Here is a 13,392-nt window from a genome sequence, read left to right as displayed (position 1 = left end):
CTGATTTCCATCTGGGGGGGATTGCAAGAAAACATCTAAAACTAGGGGAACATAAATTGGCATGAGGAAAATATAGAAGTCCCTGCTGAGAGTGTAAAGGCGCATACATGAGCACAAACAAAAACAGACATCCACACAGGCTGCACTTCCTATAATAAAGCATGTCTGAACACACAAACAATCATATACAGATATTGACGTATTGTTGCACAAGGTGAATCAGAAAGAGCCTGACAAAAAAAGGTGGCGTACAAAGTGAGCCGAGATGCCAGGCGAAGCTAAACGACTTCTTCACATTTCCATAATGAAAGGACAAGATAAGGTCTTTCCATAAACATATCAGCCTTTCCCATCTCTCTTTGCAGCTGGCAAAGCCTGCATGAATTCATGCATGTGTGAATGTCACGACATGGCCATCATTCACCCTATATCTTCAGAAAATCAATGTGTCTGACTGTGACATTTAGCCACGTGCAGGGAAAGGAGCGTGCGTATGTATCTTTATATTGTGTCACCGTCCCCTTCGGTGTTGTTGTGGATGTGTAGTCGTACACAATGATAAAGGGAGTGTGTCTGCGTGTGGGCTCTACTGGCAGGCAGTAGGGTTTTGGGGGGCCTACAAACTCTGTGCCTGTGTGAGAGTATGATATGGAAGAAATAAAAATCTGCACATTTGAGTTTGCTGGACTCCTCTAACACCCCTCCGCCCACCACACACACATACACACATCATCACTACAAGCACTATCACTATCCTTTCCAGCTGTCCTTGTGGCCACATGGCAAGGGCTCTTGGCAGCATAATAGAGCCCCTTTCACTTCATCAATTTCTCCAGCACACATTTCTTTTCATTCCGTCATCTTAGAGGTGAAGATTGGCCACCTTTAACTGAGTTTGAATTAAATCTAATAGAATCTGTCTGGCTGAAATTGAGTCGGTAACACAGCAAGGTTACAAATGAACCACTCCTCCTCCTGGTCACCCACATCCACCAATTACAATGAGAAGGGAAGACTGACAAAGATGACAGGAAGACACAAACCTAGGAAAGAAGTAGACACTCTTTCACAAATGCAAAGAGGGGCATCTAATGCAGTGGCATCCTCTGGGCTACAGGGACTTTGCCTTGTACTTGCCTGAAAAGTCAGCAGTCTGATAACAGAGTAAGAGAAAGTCAGAGGAAAGGGGCTGACATGGAACAACAACCATGCCCGGAGACAAAGACCAGAGCCTGTCCCCTCAAAGTGTTGCTCAAATACCACTTCAACCAGAATTTGGCAGCATCAAAATTACTGTTAAGACTGTGCTTATTTAACTTATTTATTTACGTATTATAATGTGCTATTATGTGACACAAGTCTTCAATATTAGGCCACTTTGGAGAGTTGAGAAGAATTTCACCTTTACAAAATGAAATAAGTAATTGTTAACACAGGTGTGCTGCTGGTGATGTAAAAAGAAAGGTAACATATTATGCACAGGTGACTGGTAAATGTCTATTTCAGTCATGTGGTGAAGGCAAGCTATTGGCCCTTAAAGGCTAACCCTGTCATTGACAGAGCTGTGTATCACATTTCAATACCTTTTACCATTTGAAATGAATGGCACCAGTATTGATACATTTCAAGTGATGTCCAGTATGGGGGTTAACAGAAGACAAACTAAAGCAATAACCTCTCCTGTTAGAACTGCGTTCAAAAAAATCTTTAACCCAAGAAACTACTGTGGTGCCTACCATCAAAACTGCCACCTGTAACTAAAGCACACAAACATTATGCCTCCGCCTCTTTATGAGCCAGTGTACTTTCAACATACAGTGGGAAAATGATAATGCCGTATGAGCAGATGACGGGAGGGGTTGGGGCTTTCCAGGCCAAAAGAAACATTTTCATCCTCCAAAGGCATTTAATCGCCATTTAATACTTCATCCAGCAGTTCAAAGTAAATGCCAAGTATTTGGAAAGGAGATATGAAGCAATTTATCGTGCCTACAGACACAGAATCAAGAAAAGGGGGGCTGTGACTTTAGCTGTCCTGATGTCCTTACTTCAACTGTAGATAAGGCTGTTCTGAGACAAAAGTGAGCTTTTTTGGGGGGGCGGGAGTTGTTTCAACAAGGACATGAAATGTAAAAACTATGTAAAATGCAAAATAATTTCTTTTTAGCTAAATTCAGTTTCAAAGACTGTATAAATACTTTAAATTAGGGTTTATGGCAAACATTCTATTACCAAACTTTGACTCATACATTTAGAAAGCGCAGTAAAGAGAATAAAGTAGACTGCACTGCAGACAGTAAAGTTATGTTTCTTTTGAACGTACAGTTGTTGAGGAACAGGAGCACGGCGAAGCCCAGTGTAGATGTGGCCAGCAGGATCAGACAGATGTTGCAGGGGATCATGAAGTAGCGTACCACCAGGGACACCTTGTGTTGGTACCTGCGTTCCTGCTCCAGTGGCGGTGGCGAGGGATAGTGGCACCCGCTCATGCTCCACTCCAATGACCCCCTCCCCTCCGGGGTGGAGGAGATGACGGGCCGAGGAGGGCGACGAGGGGTGCCTAAAGACCCGTTGGAAAAAATGATGGCGGCGGGGTAAAGGCAGAGGACGAAGATGAAGATAAAATAAAAAGCAAAAAAGATGCGTAATGGTCGATGTTTCAGCTGCGGTTCCAGCTGTGCACTGTGGCGGGGACCCGGTGACTGTTTCTGTCGGTAAATCGCAGCAGCAAGCTTTCAGTGGTTTCCAAGCAACACATTTTTTGAGAATTTTGGAGAAAGAGGACAGACAGGGGGACAGGGATATTGGACTTCTACAGCCCCCCACCTGTCCACGTGACCTCCATGCCTGCTAGAAAAAAGACAAACTAATGGACTTTCAATGTGCGAGTATGTGTGTGTGTGTGTTGTGGTTTATACTTACAGTGCAAACGTGTGTGGTAATTTTGTGTAATTATGTGTGTAAATGTGTGTCAGTGCGCTTTTGGCATGTATGTGTGTGAGAGGCACCTAAGCCAGAAATGTGTGCGTAAAGGTGTGGGTGTTGAATTGTCAAATAGCCACACAGAAAACTTCCAAGTTGCCACACAGTAAATCCACAAAAGGAACCCTCGGCTTTCCTCCCAGTGACCCTGACTGGTAATTAAATGGACGTGAAAGGGGTCTGGGGGTGCAGACTCCAAGACCGTTTCCCCGCCTTTCCTTGTCAAAAGCCTTTACAAACTAAGCCAAGGTCTGGTGCTCACCAACAACATGTGTCACAAGTATTTTCCTAATAGGTGACTGTCGAGCATGTTTTCCAGCCTCCTTGTGGCTGTGGCCTGTTGGGCAACAAGGGTCAGTTGCTATCCCGAGCAATGATATGCCCAGCGTCCCTCTAACTCAACACAACTGCTTCTTTGTATCCACTGGATTGACTCCTTTGCTTATGGTCTGGGACCTTCTGTCACGGTGAAGAGATATACAACCACAGCACATAAGATCCGTCCAAACCTGACACCGTCACCGGAGCAACTTGTATTTGCTGTAGCGTGATTAGCAGGATGGCTGGAAAGCAGCTGGCTGCCTCTCGCTAAACCATATGCTCCCTGCTTCACGGAGATGGTTTGTTTTTCCTCCCCTTCTCTCCTGTGTTCCTGCCACTCCTCCTCGGTTCAATAACATTTATTCCCGGCCAGTCTCATGGAGTGGGTAAGCGACTGTTCCCCATCCTGCTGGTGCGTTTTGGCTGAATGCAGGTCAGAAGAAGTGGTGGAGCGGGGGAAAAAGTTGGAGAGGAGAACGATCGCAATCCCCACTCGATCTGTCAGTGCAGAGCCGGCTTCTCCCCCAAGCAGCTACGCATGAGCAGCAAAACACAGAGACACTCTAAATGAATAATGGAAAGAAAAAGAGAAAAACCTGTGTGATCAGAAATCAACCAAGAAGCTGGAGGCGGAGATTTGCTGGGCTTTCTTCCCTTGTTTCAGCACGCTGACAGAGAATCCTAACTAAATAATGAGAGGAAAAGGTTGTCATTGTGTCCAGACTGGGGTTGATTTCGCTTCTTCTGTATTTGCCTTTCATTAAAGAACTTGTCCAGTCTTTTCTTTAATTCTCTGGTTGCTCATTTCTCTTTTAGACACTTCCTCAAGCATCCATTCCCATTTACATTGGTCTTTGTCCAGAGGAGCTTCCACTGTCCTGGCCGCAAGGATTTATGCACCAGCTTCTCTTCCGTGGGGTTCCAACATTCACTTTGAGCCAAAACAACAAATTAAGCTCCGGGTATTCATGTCACGCTTGATCCCCAGGCAGCAGGTAGTGGTCCCAGTGTCAGTGCACTCAGTCAGCCAGCCGAAGGAGGGAGGAGTGAGTCAATGAGAGAAGTCATTGGACGGACACGGCAATACAGAGAGAGAGGTGAAGTAAACGGGAATGAGGAGGAGTGCTGGCAAAAAGAAAAGCCGACTCCTGACACTTCGGGGGGGGGTTCTTTTGGAGAAAACAGCAGCAGCGTGTCACTGGTCTTCCAAACACTCTCCTCTTGAGCGCTCCTCTCTCAGCCCTCAGCCAGCGGAACGAATGAACGTATAACGAGAGAGCGAGAGAGACAGTGCGAGAGAGAGAGAGAGGTGGGGGAGTGGTTGAGGGGCCGTCTTTAACAAAGGCAGAGGGGAGGAGGGGTTGGAGTTGGGTGAGGGAATGGGAAAGAAAAAAAAAGAAAACAAGCGAGAATAAAGGCTTTGGGGAATAGTACTCGAGTCCTGTCACAATGGGGAGGGGGGCAGCAACAGCGCAGCAGCAAAACAAAAGAGGGCCACAGTCTTGGGAGATGTCAACTAACTCCTCCATTTGTTTATAGTCTAATCAAAAGAAAGTCTCTTCCACAAGAGTTGGAGAATTTCCACAAAGATTTAATGAGGCACACTGAGAGAAAACAGGCCTGCTGCGGGAGGGAGAGAGCTAAACTTAAATACATTAAAGTCAATCACACTTCAGTTTCTCCAATAGCCTAACCCACTTGTTTTTGACCGATATGCGCAACCAGTGCAGAAATAAGCAGGACAAGCTTCACATGCGTTCCACACTAACAAACCAATGTTCAATTCATTAAAAATCCCATTTGGAACCTTTTTCTCCCTGATTCACTTTCATGACAACTAGGAATAGGTTTCCTTTTTTCATCCTCTGGTAAGTAAAATGGCAAAAAACAAAAATCAACACTCAGCAGATCTGGCAAATGATCTGAAACATTTGCATCTATTTCATAGCATGTACCTTATAATGTGATAATGAGGTCAGAATAGAGGTGTGGTTATGCTGTGTTTTAGCAAGACCTTGCATCAATATCTATGTTGAGCAAACTCAACAGCAGCAGGCGGCAGATGCAAGGCGGTGTCTATCATCAATTATTAATGTCTTTTTTTCACTTTATCTGTGTCTCCATCTCTGCCAGTCCCCCCCCCCCCCCCTCACCCTTTGTGCTTTACACAAGGGTGTGCACAAGCATACACACTGGTGGGCTTGCACACAGTGGCTGCATCCACAGAGGAATTGCATGAATGCACACACAATCGCCTTTTGTGTCAGATAGAAACTAGCACATACAAACAGTAAAATGGCTCTTTCCAAATCTACCAACGGGTACAAATAAAGTAACTTGAACCTTGTGTCTTTTTGTCTCTCCCTGTTTTCAGCCTTCAAGCTTACACAACTTGAACACACACTCAAATACACACTGACTCACAGGCGCGCACACACAGGTAGGTGATCTTGCTTCCCTCCAAAGTAATCTATCTCTTTGGACAACGTGTTCATTCCCAGGCCTAAGCTGAGCTCTGTGGGGGAGACTTTAATACGAGGGGAGCCACATTTTCAGACAGCCTGCTGAGGGTCAAGAGTTCACCCACACCCCTCATCATCAGCCACCCAGAGGTGCCTACCCCCCTCTCTGCTCTTTCCAGACATGATATCCACAGACTGTCCACACACCAAAAAAAAGATGACTGAAAAGAAAAAGGAATTATTATTTGTTGCCTCTCTTTTGTATCTCTTCTGTCTTTATCCTCACACATATTGTCTCAACAAGTGGGAATTTAGGGTGTAGCAAGGGTTTAAAACAATTGCAATACAAAAAACTGCAAAACACGACATCTCAACTTATGACCATGAATTATTTGCCAAATTCTCCCAGCAGAGGGTGCTAGGGAGTCAGCCCAGTGCTCTGGTCTTCTGCCACAATCCAAATAAGATCTGCTGTCTACATCAAAGCTCCGCTGCTTTGATCCATTTTTAATGCCCCAAGTATCGCACAAGGTTAACATCTCTCTTTGAAGGCTTTGAAATGGCAATTTCCATTAAGGAGCCAAAGGAGCCACTCTCTTGGTTAATGGTCTGGTAGGAGTAAAAGTTGATTTGTGTGTGCACGTGTGTGTGCTAATCTTTATGCAGGCATTGAGACATTTGTCAAGTTAAATAACTGATTGACAATGATTCTTCAATTAAGTTGTGCGTGTGAATGTCTTTCTATCTCGATAGGGACTTCAACCAGAATGAAGAGACAGCTATATGGGTAGATACTGCTTTTTGACGTGGTGTTAGGGTTCAGGTTTCAACCAGGTTTAAGTTGGGGTTAGGGTTAGGCATGTAGTTGGGATAGTAAGGGGCTAGAGAATACATTATGTTAATGAGATGTCCCCACAGGGATAGTGGAACAAGTGTGTGTGTGTGTGTGTGTGTGTGTGTGTGTGTGTGTGTGCGCAGCCCAGCACACGTCCTGGTTTTCTGGCTGACCAGCGCTGATCTAATTGATCGAAGAGAAAACAGTTGTGGCCTTTCCTGAATAAAAATTTCTTCTCCAAAAGGCCAAAAGGATTATCATGTGAAAAAGAGACTGTTACCGTTGTGATTTACTTTTTAAAGGAGATGTGACAGTGAATTTGTTCATTTGACGAGATAAATGTATCCTTTCTTTACATATCTAGAGTTCAAAGATTTAAAAGGTATAAAATCTTCACTGATTTTATTTGATTTGGTGAATTTAAACAGTTGATCCAGTATCATCATGCCTTCCCTTGTGACCAAGCAAAACCCAGTCAGTGTCTGCAGAACTCTTTCCTCCAGGCAGCAATCAAAGAACTAAATATCAAATTTGCATTAACAACATTTTAACTGCGTTGCTGATTCACAGAAAGTAACTTGTCACGAATGGTAAAGATGACTTAGCACCCAAGGGAAAGCCGCCTTTTCTGGTTGATGAATGAATACCAGCCAAAATCATTCAATCTGTTTAGATGACATTACAGGCTTGGTTTTCTGGCTCTCTGGCTCTCTGGCTCACTAACACAGAACTATCCTGGATCATGACATGTATGAGTATGTGTAAGTATGAGTTCTTTAGGTAAATCCTTCATCAAATAATCTGTTTGAAACTGTGTGAAGAACTAACGCCGAATGCAACAACAACAGCTTTGTACATTTGAGTGTGTAAAAATAAATCTCTGTTGATGAAAACACCAACATCCCATTAGGATGAGTTCTGTCCATTTTTCAAAGCAGGAGCTATCAAAAGCGAAGCTGTTGCCTTCACTAATGGCATTAGAGATCATCCTTTCCTGCTGTCCATTGTAAATCAGGGTTTTAATGATGTTGATGAAAAGAATAAAGTCTGTTAAAATTTAGAACGGATTTGGTAATTGCCTGCACTAAAGCCTGTCTACTGGCCCATTCAGCTATTCATGTGCACCTCATTTCCAAGATAATTCACTGTAATATTTGTCATGTTGTGTTTTATTTTGTTTTGGTGCATATGTATGTCTAGACAGTTAGAAATCTGCTGCAATGAGCGTCTCAAAGCTCACTCAGGAGCTACTGACAGCTGCCCCACATTAGTGGAGTGACGCTCCTTATAAATCTATTTCCACAGTGAACTATGCATTCAAGGCCACAAATTCTGCTTTAAGGGACATTAGGTCAACATCAGAAGGCCATGTTAAATTCTTCATGTGCATCGAGCCGTGCAGCCAGGCTGGTGGAGGGAAGCCCAGACTCCTCACCAAGTGGGCTACAGCGGTGAGATGCTAGCAGGTGGGCCAATTGTCTCGCCACGGTATTAACTCCAATCATCATAAGTCAGACTTCACTGCAGCTTCCAACAGATTCCCAGATTTCCCAGTCATCAGGCCTCAAAACTGAGCAGCACTCATCTAGCAACAACGAGATCAGGGCCTCTCGCAGCTGTGCATGGCTAACACCATTAACCTCTGCTGAAACGGGAGGTACAAGGACAGATGATGATGAGGGACGAAAACAAGATGCCTCTCTGACTAGTGTTATCATGACAACCAAGCATCAATACTGGATGGATGGAAAATATTTAAGTTTGGAAATGTTCAATACTTGTTTCACAATCAGCACAATCAGACAGAAGCAACAGATGGGAGGTGTTGGGCCATCACATCAACGAGTTCTCACTCCTAACTCTTAACTCTAAATACTCTAATGTATTGTGAGTGGCCCTCCAGTTCAAAATACGATCCTGAAGGTACCCCATCTCGCATCTTTTCTGGACGCACAGTGCTCTGCGGTCGAGGTAGCAACAATAAATATGCACTAAATAAAGCTTGTGTAAGCAGAAGGCTTAGCACAAAGAAACACTACCTTAGGTTTAGGCGCAAAAACTACTTTTTTAGATTTAGGAAAACATTATAAATGATTGTGTCCAAGTCACAAAACCTGCTTTCATGACAAGACTATTTCTGACTCAGTGGATAATGGTACTATAGAGCAGCATTGATGTAAGTGTGAATGAGAGAGTTCCCACACTAGGTGGGCTCCACATAATGAGTCACATTGTGATACATCGCCATGTAGGCTATCTTGTGTCAACTTGGGTACAATATGACGCTGAAAGCAGTGAAATGCAGCCCACAGCTGAACACGAATGTTGACAAATCCATGGATCCCAGACCTTGGGCTATCTTGAAATCTGGCATTTAAGTACCATTTAGGCATTTAGGTACTGTATATGTAGCAGTAAGCCTAATCCTATGTGTATATATTACATCACTTCCAGTGTGCATGCAAGCTACAGGAAGTTGTTCCTCTATAACTTTAGAGGACTGTTTAGATGATTGTTTAGCTATCCAAAGAGGAGTCCCCTGTCAATATGATCCACCTGTCCACATGCAACGTTTCAGGCCACATTAGCCTCTTCCTCCCACTCCATCCCACGCTGCCATGACCTTCTTTTTCAGCCTACTCTGAGCCAGCACTTAGCCTGGGGCCTCATCCAGGAGCTGTCCACAGCTGGACATTCAGTTCCCTATCATACGGTGAGGATGATATTCCTCATCTGGAGCAAGAAGACTCCAATCTTATCTTGAGGGCAGATGTTCTCATGCCGGCTGACACCTGACCCTCCACCTTCCTTTTCCACTGGTCTTCAAAACAAGTAAGCCAGCTCTGATTCTCTAGCCAGTTCTTCCTGCACATCAACACCCACCAAAATAATGATTACAGGATGTAATATGCTCCCCCATCCACTGCCTTGTCTTCAGCACCAACATTTTCCTTTAACAGCCACGTAGGAAATTATTCCAATGGATGGGCAAAGAAAGGGAAATAATGAAATGGCAAAAAAGAAAGAAAGAAAAGAGAGCAACCTGGGAGCTTGGCCGCTGTCTGCAGAGCTAGTGGAGAGTGACACTTCTCCATGTGGCTGGCATATGGAGCCATTTGTGGCAGCAACGCAGAAAGGCTAGGAGCTGGGAATCAGAGGAGTGGCTGGCTCTTCCAGCCTCTACACAAGGCTGATGGAGTTGAAGGATGGTACAGATGTCAGGCTCTGGCCAAGTCAGCCATCTGTCATGGGGAACTGGCCAAGTCACACTGGTCCCGTCATGCAGAGAAAGCAACATGAGACTCGTGATGACCAGTCATTATGAGCTGGGAGCTGTACTGGCCGTTTCCCAACAGCAGCTAACCTTGCATTGGTGTAGACAGAGGACAGAGAGACAGACGCACAAGAAAGGCTAGCAATGTAAACACAAACTGTGCGTGGAGTGTGACTGTGATGTTTGTGTGACAACTGAAAGTGACTGACCTTCACTTTTTTTCCCCTCTTGGTTGTCTCCATGTGTCTGTACATTTATTAATTGGAGTCATAAAGCTTTATTATACATGTAAATTTTTTGGTCGTGTTCAGAGATTTTCAACTTGCATGAACATTGCTTCACTTTGCAGAGCAAATTTGCATCTACTTGTGTCCACTTTCCACTTTATATGCAACCACCTCTAAAATTCCCTTTTTTTTCCAGTCCATACACACTTTAAGGCACAGAAAAAGTACTGTTTTGGTATCAGTACTGAATCTCAGGTACTGTATTGGCACCAACCAAAAGATTTCAAATGAAACCGAGCCCTTCGCAGATGTGAGGGAACAATGAAGAGCAGGTGAAATAATGGAAGGAGAACTGTGTGCGAGTCCTGATTATCACCATTCACACTAATGTTAAAAAAGTTTTAACACTAAAACTCAGAGATACAGGGAAGTGTTTTTACAATCACTAACAATGCTAAGACTAATAGGATGTGCTGCTGCCCACAGATGCCAATACAGAGAGTGACAAATTCTTTAACATTTTATTTTTTTAAGATTTCAGTTATTTAATGAGCAGCATGTCTGAAGCGGAACACTGTCATTATGCACACTGACTTGAACTAGAAATAATCTATTTCAGTTTCCAGCTCCATCAAAGGCCTTGTGTTCTACTGTAGAGCAAATCCCTTGTGTTCTACATCAATAGCCCTGCTTTTCTGAACATATAATTACTGTTGCCTTTACCTTTGTCTGACTGTAGCATGACAGATCAACATATATTGCTGTGACATATACATACTGTACACAAGCAAATTTACCTGATCGGCATTCTGGCATCAAAACAGTGGCAACCTATTATACCCAGGGACAATTTAATTTGCATTTACAGTAATGAACTTGGTCCATCACTTGCTGCCAGTTGCACATCGAGCTGGATCTTCTCAGTTAGAGGGCAGAGAGCAAATACTAATTGGTGAGCAATACCCCCTTGTTGAGATGCAGCACATAAATGAAACTGCTATAAATTATTTATATCCCCAATCAGACAGCATGTGCTCAAGTTATTCTCTCAAACATGACAGCTTCTGTGCTATTCCTTTTTTTGCTCTTCGTAAATAATTCCAGTTCCTTTTGGTACAAGTGCAGTCAGATAAGTCTGTGCGCTAGAAGTAGAAGCCTAATAAAAATATGGTGCCACAATGACGAAATAGCTGTTTTCTGGCTGCAATCACAGTCAGGAAAATGAATGCCCCGCTGAGCATCAGGTATTAAAATGCATCCTGTGTTTGGAAGGTTTTATTCTGATAGACAGAAAACAGATCAGGTGTAAATGTAGACAAGGTACACTGACTATTAGCAACCAGGTGTGAATGAAATGAGACTGATCCATGAAAAATGGATGGAGGGATTACATAACAGTAAACATTAAACACTTGCTGTACACAAACTGATTTTATTGTGTACACCAGCAAAGAGTTTAAATGAGTGCTAAAAGATAAGCCAATCAATCCAATGAACAGAAACAACAATTTTGATTATTGATTAAAGTCCTGCAAACTTAAGGACAAAACACAGCGTTTGCCCATGACTTCTCTTGGACACCACTATCAACAGGATGACATAATTTGTCTGTGCCTTCCATAGCAACAAACGTCCTGTTACATATCTCTATTTGATGATATGAAAACATTATTGTTACAGTTTGGTTAGGTTTTGGCACAAAAACATCTTGGATAGGTTTAGGGAAAGATTATGATTTTGATTAAAAATACTACTTAGGTAAGTTTAGGGGACCTTTGTTGTCATGGTAACAATCATATGGTTAAGGCTATGGCCCAATCCTGGTCATGCTTTTCAAACTGTGTTCACTGTTGGTTGGAAACAAGAAACAAACAGCTGTCTTCCATGTTGAAGTCCAATCTTCTGTTGACCCATCCACCCACCCTAACCTTCTCCCTGTCCACTTTGTCGCTCTATAACAACATCACATTACTTCCTCTTTCGCTCCCGTTATAATTACTGCAGCTGCTAGAGGGCTCTGCCTCTTGAATGTGGTTTTGAGGCATTTGCTGAAAGGACTGACGCTCGAGTCTAGATTAAAATTTTATGTTATTAATGTCAATGTAAATTGATTGACTGAAGAATACATTTTAAATGTAACCAGTGCTCTGGATATTGTGATAGCAGCCAATCACTATTTTCTGGCTTTTTTCAGATGTCAGTTTATTCACACAAATAAATAAACAGAAAAACTTTTAGGGCTGGACAGTTTTGTATTTCTTAAAGTAATTTAATAATAATTTTGGTATCAGTACCAAAACTGAGGCCCTGTTATTGAAAGATTGCACACAGTAACCGGCGCCACAGATCCTTGATACAGATACTAGGGAGTTGCAGTCCTAATTTAAACATCAAAGCAAGACACAATCTGGGCACGAGATGGATGCCAGCCATTAAGACCACCACCATCGTCAGCATTCTGCTGGTGGATAAACTGGATTCCCCTGCACTTGATTGGACCGTGTTGCTGTATCCTGAGCTCAGGGGTTAGCAGGGTCAGTGCTGTCATTGGTGGTTTGCAGTTAGAAGGAAACCAAAGTCAGGAAAGAGGGTCATTACTGACTGTGGAGAGCAGAGAGTACCCACTAAAGAACCATCGTCAGACTCCTCAGCTGACAGACAACAATATACCCTCCTATAACTGCTTCCTCTCCAGTCACACAATGCTCTTAAACAAGCACACACACGTTCATGCAAGATAAGCACAAGACAGAGAAAAATATATAGACAGACAAACATCTTTCTTCAAATGCCACAAGGTGCTGCAGGTTGAAAATAAATGGTGAAAAAAGGACAAGAGGGTGGGCACCGGATGGTTCAATGGACCGGATGGTTCAATGGATGTTTTATAATTCCCTCTTCAAAAAGAGTTTATGACCAGAAAAAAGCCCCGGAAAGTAGCTGCAGAGAGATTTCAGCAATAGCCAGTTTAAAGGACTACTGATGTTTCATGACCTCCCTTTTATCTGTTAGCTAAGAAGTAATTTACCTCGCTGGAAAACTCAGCTTCAAACCCCTGCTTTGACAAAGATCCTGCCTGCTAAAGTGTCCTTGAGCAAAACTCTGAATCGCATCCAGCTCCTAAGTGCTATCCTGTGGCTAAGCCTGACCTCTGACCTCCATCTATAAGGAGACAGGAGAAAAGAGAATCTCCACAGGGATCAATATAGTATCTTTTTTTCTGATGCTGGGTCAAAGCAGAAAAACCTCAATCTTCAATGGTGAACACACCTAACTACTGTCAACAAAGTT

General features: G+C 43.2%; 1 protein-coding gene across 4 annotated transcripts in view; it reads right to left on the bottom strand.

The window, feature by feature from the left end:
- The window catches only part of agrn (agrin), a 261,254-nt gene that overhangs the window by 161,049 nt on the left and 86,813 nt on the right, over window positions 1–13,392 (bottom strand). The window contains exon 1 of one of the 4 annotated variants that reach the window (XM_038723326.1): window positions 2,324–4,571. The exons of 2 other annotated variants lie outside the window; for them this stretch is intronic. In XM_038723326.1, the coding sequence (XP_038579254.1) occupies window positions 2,324–2,489 (166 nt within the window). In that variant the 5' untranslated portion in view covers window positions 2,490–4,571. Of the gene's footprint in view, window positions 1–2,323; window positions 4,572–13,392 lie in introns of those variants that run through there. One more of the 4 variants, XM_038723328.1, reaches the window with a different exon arrangement.

The sequence above is a fragment of the Micropterus salmoides genome, unplaced genomic scaffold (assembly GCF_014851395.1).
Source record: "Micropterus salmoides isolate LMB-PRFRI ecotype aquatic unplaced genomic scaffold, ASM1485139v1 Ms_hic_scaffold_16, whole genome shotgun sequence".
NCBI lineage: Eukaryota > Metazoa > Chordata > Actinopteri > Centrarchiformes > Centrarchidae > Micropterus > Micropterus salmoides.
The sequence above is the reverse complement of the archived record's forward strand: the minus strand, read 5'-3'. Positions and strand labels throughout refer to the sequence as shown.